Consider the following 6,942-nt stretch of genomic DNA (forward strand, 5'->3'; position numbering starts at 1 on the left):
TATATATATATAACATAAAACTTTATAATAGGAATATTTGACAAGAGATAGCAATAAAAGTAATAAGTTTACCACCACAGAAGATTTCGCCCAACAGCATCTGTCTTGATTGAACTTGATCACATTCGGGCAGGCTTGGACATTAACGGCAGAATCCAGTAATATCTGGGAAGAGGGGAAGGACTTTAAATTTTTGAAAACATTTCACATATGAATGCGCAACAAAATAAAAAAATGTAAATCTGGCTTAAATGAGGGATGCCATTTCTAGTAAGAAAAATAATAGGAAATAAATACAGAATTTTATTTAAATAGTGTAGTAGTGAGTATGCAAGTATTTCTTACTGTGTATGTTTAATTCTGACAGTTCTTGGATGAGAGAAAATTGTAGAAATTACTCATAACTCATTAAAAGTCCAAAATTAAAGATAATCATAACTGCATGTAAAGTTCTGAACAGAACTGTTGTAAGAGTGTGTCAAGGAACAAAAAATTGGGATCCATTTTTGTGTAAATTAAGGGGTCCTAAGGTTTAGTTGTGTTTAAACATGCATTGGTTTTTCAGCAGCAGGATGGTGTTTGTAGTCAAACTGAGTAGTAGAATGAGGGGCTCTTGTAATGAAACAAATGCTAACTTAATTTGAACAGTTCTTTTCATTCAGAAAACATGTTGTAAATTTTTATGAAATAATTTTTAGCTATTGGAGTACATTAGTGAGTAACTAACAGCACTTACCGGTGTCATTGACAAATTTACATCTTCAGATACTTGAATTTGCTGTCCATAATTCCTTCTGTTTAGTAAGTTGAAGGGCACTTAAACACACTTTTATACTTGTTAAGTTTTACAATAAAATTGTCAAGTTTTTTCTATTGACTTTTTGATAAATTTGATTTCAGATTTACAAATATATGTATTCAAAGTTATCTCTCCATTCTAAATTAATAGGTTTTCTCACAATACTTTAATATATCATTGAATTGCAAGACATACAATTAACAACAACAACAAAAACCTGACATAAATTTAAAGAACATACATAACAATCAGTTCCTGGTTCTTCTGTGTTGCTTTTCATTAAGTGTTGCACAGGCTCATCATCATCCATTGGTATCTTCTCAGGTTCACATGACACCAAAAATGTTAAAAATAACAAACCTGGAGTGTGAAGAAAACACATTAATGACATATATGTGTTACATTGCTGCTGTTTTTATTTGTCATTTTTTAATGATGATAATAATGACAGCATGAAAAATTCAGATTGTCCTACCTATTATTAATGAAATGCAGAAGAATAATATTCCCAGAGCTCCCTTTCCTACTGTGAATCCAACAGCTTTTCTCAGGCTGCAGTCTGGCTTGGTTGCATCAGAGCACTTGCACACAATGACTGACAAGTATTGGAGAGATTTCTTTCCTTGAAAATCTGACACTTCTAGCTTCAACTTGTGATGTCCAGAATAAACGTTTTGTCCTTTTATAAGGTTGACTGAATGCCCTGCAAATTCAAAACAAATATGCGTCTTGTTATGTTATGTGATAAATGATGATCCCCTATTAGAGTGCCTTACAAAATATTAATACCCCTGGGGTTTTTTTTACATTTTGCCACAAACTTTAATTTGTTTTATTTGGATTTATGTGATGGAGCCTGTGGACATTTAGTCATGTATATTCTTTTTGTAAAGCAGCTCAATTTGTTATGAATTGTGTTTGTTATGGACTATATCGCACAGACAAGGATAAGAGGACCAAGATAAAGGAAGGTCATAATGAAACTAAATCCATCCTAGGCTTTCAGAAGCAAAAGGGCAAAGACTCACAACTTCTAGAAGATCAGACATTGATAAAAAATTTACTATTTATGCTGGGGAGGTTGATTACTAGACTGTTACACAGCTAAAGCATACAGATCTCTTACTATTGTTCTTTCACATTAGTCGTACCCCTCATTTGTGGCAAACTCCAATTAGAGCTTCTTATGTCCTTGTTTTGCAAAGGTACTAAGATTTTCTTCCATATTTGTGGAGTGCACAGCTAATATTTGTTGTCAATAACTCTCCCTCCTGACCTATGGATCTCCTCAGCTTCTCCAAATTTACTTCTTGGCCGCTTGTTTGAATAAGATTCTCTTTATTTCCAGCCTTTCAGTTCGGATAGACGTGTTTTGTTATGCCCCAGTTTTCCCTATTTTTAAATTATGCATTAAGCCATTCCCTGTTAGATCCTCAAGGTTTAACATTTTGTTTTGTAACTGGAGTCTGCCTTAAATTTCTCTTAAGCTTTACCCCCAACTTCTGTGGTTTCATATAAACATATTTATACTGAGATGCAATTATACAAAAGTGGAATTCATGTTCAAATTAATTAACTTTTGAAAACAGTGTGGTTTTGTATTTGGCTTTTAGAGGTGTCAGAGCAAATAAGACTGAATATAAATGCAAATGATCGCGATTTTGAGAATTTACATGTGACATTTGCAAAAAAATCTCAATAAGACCCGTTGATGTTTGTGGTTGAGCCACAACATCTGGTATGAAAACTTTGAATTGCAACGCATGGCACAAACAGCAGTGACACGCCTCACCTTGCTCAGGATTAATCCTCCACTTTTTCTTAACATCTCCAAGAAGTTTGAATGAAAAAGGCCCACCGAATGGGTCCTCATCTGGATCCACAGCTGTGACATTGACCCATGATGATTTGTCACTTTGGCACATGTTGAAGGTGTTTACAATTAGAGACGGAGCATTGTCATTCTCATGAGTGATGTAGATGCTGAGAGTCGCTGTGCCGGTCTGAGGAGGGCTTCCTTGTGCAGACACATTGTACAATTTTACTGATGAGAAAAATATACTTTTTGCAAAAAGGTACTTTTAAAATCTCATTGAACATACCACTATCAACAGCATTCACTGTGATGACATAAATTCCATCTTTAGCGTAGGGTGACTCTCTGTCTAAGATTCTTGCTGTGGTTATTTTTCCTGTCTCGGGGTCCACTGAAACCAAATTGACTGGATCTTCACCTTTTGTGTATCTGGAACACATATAGCTACGTTAAGCACACCATTGAGGGACTTGCACTTCATTGCAGTATCTCAAAAGTATTCATAGCCTTGTTTAAATGTTGGATTTTTGTAATATGGGAAAATTCAAAAACTTTCATCCTATAGTGTGACATTAATCTCAGAAAGTTAAACTGAAATCAGAAAAACAGATTTCTGATACTTCACCTCTTTGCTGGCACACTCATGACTATGCTGCCATCTCCTGGTATTCCACACTTTAAAAGGGTTTAAAAAAACCCAACTACAAATAGCTCAAAAATAAACCTCATTAACATCTTGATTCTGAGCACTGTAATAAATGAATTTCATTCCTTACTGATGGAGAAAAATACACTGCATCTAACATAAGTTGCTTCTTACTTTAAAAATATTCTCAAACAAGGTCCCAGAGTGTTTCATAAAATGTTTCTCACTTGTAAGTCAACATTTCTCAATTTTTTCCTTCACAGATTTGGAAACCATAAGAGTAGGAACAGTTTTGTACTTGACAGCTGTGTAATGAAATTGGGTATAAAATTAAATGTGAATAGTCCCTTTAAAACACCCAGACTTTAAAAGTTTAACCCCTCCTTGAAAAGTGCTACCTGACTTTCTAACTAATTTCTAAAAGGATTTATGCTTGGTCATTTAAGTCTAATGATATACTCTTAAGTGTAATTATATACTCCTTATTTAGGTCAGAGATAACAGTGACCTCTGACCAAACATTGGGCTCAGGTAAGAGCAGCACTTCTTCAATATGTTAATTGAAAAGTAATTTTCCAAAAAATATATATATATTTGGTAAAACTACCATGGTTCTGTTGCCACCTGTGACTACTTAAAATCAGGAGAACAAATGCAGCTTCAACTACTGCTGCTAATTGTAACAACTACTTTGTAAATGTAGACTTTAGAAGTTGTGATGAACTGGACTTAATGAGGTAAATACTGGCCTACAGATGCTGGTTACAACAGTGAAAATATCAGTTCTTTTTTAAACAAAGTTAACCAGAGATTAAAGAGGTAACCACAGTTTAAATCCATCTACATTTTGTTTGGGTGACAATAAATAAAACTGGCTACATAAAGTAGGTGTATCATTTCACAAGAGTAATAAACTGAGAATTTAAAATGATGGAGTAAAAAAAAAAAGCTAATTATTTATCAAACTTGCTAAAAAACAAACAAAAAGAAGACAGGAAACTGAAACTGAATTAAAGGTAGTTCACCTTTTTAACTTCTGGATTCCTTGACGGCCCCCACCACCACTAATTGGTTTGTTTTTCCATCAGAATTGTACAGTAATTTGTCACATTAAGGATGCTTTGTTTACCTGTATGGTTGAAAATATTATTACTTACCTAATTCTTCTTGTACTCTTGAAATCTGGGTCTCTAGCAACAATTGTTCCCAAATGATGGCCCACTTCCACATTTTTAGGCAGAGAAATTGGTTTTAGCTCATCAAAGACTGGAGGCTCATTGACATCTTCTACGACGACTGTCATTTGATGAGTCCCTCCTCCATTATTCCTTCCACTCGTAGACGCTCCACTGAAAAGGCTGGGATCTGTTTTTATCGTCCAACGGCCCGAGGTGTTCCGATGCATGACTTTGCATGTGAAATAAGGAATTTCATTCTCCACTGTAATTGTGATGTTCTTCAATGATTCATCTTCATAGTCGAGTGGCTGTTAAAATAGTAGCAATTCAAACATTCTTTTAACTTCTCAACAAAATAATTTAGGTATATGAAATAGCTTTTACAGGATTTTTAACCTCATGCAACATAAAATGAAAAATATGTTCATGCTAAATTTTAAAGGTACACATATGCTTTAAGATTCAAAATCAGATTACAAAAACATACTAATTAATTTTTGTTAAGACAGTACAATTTTTATTTTTAAATACATGGGATGAACTATTGCGAAAGAGCAGCTGGATGTGTTGAAATAAGAGGAAAAGTACCTTATTCACATAGAGTAATCCTTCGTTTGTTTGAGGATCAGTCCTTATTTTGAAGTTGTTGTTTTTGTCTCCATGGATTGCATATATTGCATTCCAACCTTTTGTACCTTTGGTATCTTCATCCTTGACTTGTAGACGGGAAAAAGTAACATTTTCCTCACCTTCTTTCACACGTACTGGACCCTGAAGTACAAAAATATTAAAGACATTCAATTAGTTTAAATACAATGCTTACGTCAGGAACTGAAATTCAGAATTGCTCACAGTTTGGTTTATAAACATTGGACGATGTCTATTTCCAGGGTTTATGTTGACTGTTACGTTGGTGAAGCTGAAGAGCGGCTTTGGTTTTCCAAGGTCTGTTGCCTTCACAATAATGGTGTATTTATCTTCTTTCTGTAGGGCAAATAAATTACTCCTTTTTAAAGTATATCTGAATAAAACAGCAAATGTATTTGAGACATTTAACAAAAATAAAGAATACAATCGTCTATTTTGATTTATCTTCATTAATTGATGGGCGTCCTCACCCTGTGGTCCACGCATCCTTTAAATGAAATGGTTCCATTACCAAAATAAGGCACCTTATTTATGGTGAATTCCAAGTCCTCTGTTTCAGGAATAACTGAGTCTATACTAAAAAGAAAATTATTATACTCCTCTTTGCTGTCACTGTCTGTTGCTGTAACGTTGATCAATTCAGTGCCTGCCAAATATATTAAAAAAGCGTGTTATATTTAGTCACGCCAAAAACCTTGTTTCATAAAAATTATTGAAAATCTTACCTTGTGGTGTTGACTCATTTATGGTGATTTCATATGCTGTTTTGTTAAATATCGGGGGGTTGTCATTTGCATCAATGATTTCAAAATTAACGCCCACCTTTGTCAACGTATGATTTTCTTTATTTTGTGCCCTAATTATCAGCTAAGGGAAAATACAAGAGTAATAATATAATTAAATAAAGAAACAACAATGAATCATATAAACACAAAAAACTGTCTGACTTAGATGGGCTTTATTCTTCCTCTTACCTTCAGAATTGTATATTTTTCATAGTCCACAGGACCCAGAATTAAAACATGTCCGTCTTTTTCATTTAGGCTAATTACATCTCGAGGTTCCTCATCCTTACCTTGACCAGTGATTTCTACAATATTTAAACTGGAATCAATTTCAACCTAAATTACAAAGAATAACATTAATAATTTTTTGTACTTAATTGTTAACATATTTGTAATATATATTATTCAGTTGTTACTTAATACTTTAATACTTACTTTACCCAAATAATGTGGAAAGGGCCCAGTGTAACTCTCATCGATCATGAAGGTTTGTATGATCCAGTTCCTTTTTTTCCGCAGCAAAAATTCTGCCGGGGACAAATGGATTCCCAGACTCTGCAAATTATGTAATCATCTGATATTACTTAAAATTGAACAGGCTCTATTAGGGTAACATGCTAATTAACAAATGTGCTTTGTTGATTAGATTAGTTTTGTTTATTCTTGTATTCTTTTTTTATTCAGAGTGAAAGCGATGATGGAAACTATCAGGAAGTGATAAAAAAGAAACATGAAACCTCCTTGCGATGTTCTAAAATACAACCACCTCTATGTGCAGAAAGATGATTTTTTAAGATTAGTTCTTACCAGTATTGTGAGAAGACACAAGACTTTCATCTCCGTATTTGATCTAATGATAGATATTACCACTCAGTGCTCTTCACACCAGAAGCTAAAGTGAAAGTTTACCCAAGAACAAATGTGGGCTTTAGTAGCGGGACATTGTGAGTAGGAGGGACCGTGGGAGGTGTCCATTCATCAGCCTCTAAAACATTAACTGCACATGACTCTGTTTTGTCTAAAAGAAGCAACTCAGGTGCCAAGAAACAAAAAACACAAATATGTTTGGA

The 6,942-nt window shown here is 34.1% G+C and overlaps 1 protein-coding gene across 1 annotated transcript in view; it reads right to left on the bottom strand.

Moving 5' to 3' along the window:
- The window catches only part of LOC103467595 (cadherin-like protein 26), a 7,527-nt gene extending 818 nt beyond the window's left edge, over positions 1-6,709 (bottom strand). The window contains exons 1-14 of the mRNA XM_008414130.1: positions 6,680-6,709; positions 6,308-6,427; positions 6,062-6,208; positions 5,813-5,954; positions 5,558-5,733; positions 5,292-5,423; positions 5,028-5,210; positions 4,419-4,747; positions 2,902-3,044; positions 2,592-2,816; positions 1,275-1,502; positions 1,037-1,159; positions 737-816; positions 73-165 (exon numbers count right to left, since the gene is read on the bottom strand). Coding sequence (XP_008412352.1) covers positions 73-165; positions 737-816; positions 1,037-1,159; positions 1,275-1,502; positions 2,592-2,816; positions 2,902-3,044; positions 4,419-4,747; positions 5,028-5,210; positions 5,292-5,423; positions 5,558-5,733; positions 5,813-5,954; positions 6,062-6,208; positions 6,308-6,427; positions 6,680-6,709 — 2,151 coding nt within the window. The remainder of the gene's footprint in view (positions 1-72; positions 166-736; positions 817-1,036; positions 1,160-1,274; positions 1,503-2,591; positions 2,817-2,901; positions 3,045-4,418; positions 4,748-5,027; positions 5,211-5,291; positions 5,424-5,557; positions 5,734-5,812; positions 5,955-6,061; positions 6,209-6,307; positions 6,428-6,679) is intronic.
- Between the last annotated feature and the right edge of the window lie 233 nt (positions 6,710-6,942).

The sequence above is a fragment of the Poecilia reticulata genome, linkage group LG7 (assembly GCF_000633615.1).
Source record: "Poecilia reticulata strain Guanapo linkage group LG7, Guppy_female_1.0+MT, whole genome shotgun sequence".
In the NCBI taxonomy this organism is placed as follows: domain Eukaryota; kingdom Metazoa; phylum Chordata; class Actinopteri; order Cyprinodontiformes; family Poeciliidae; genus Poecilia; species Poecilia reticulata.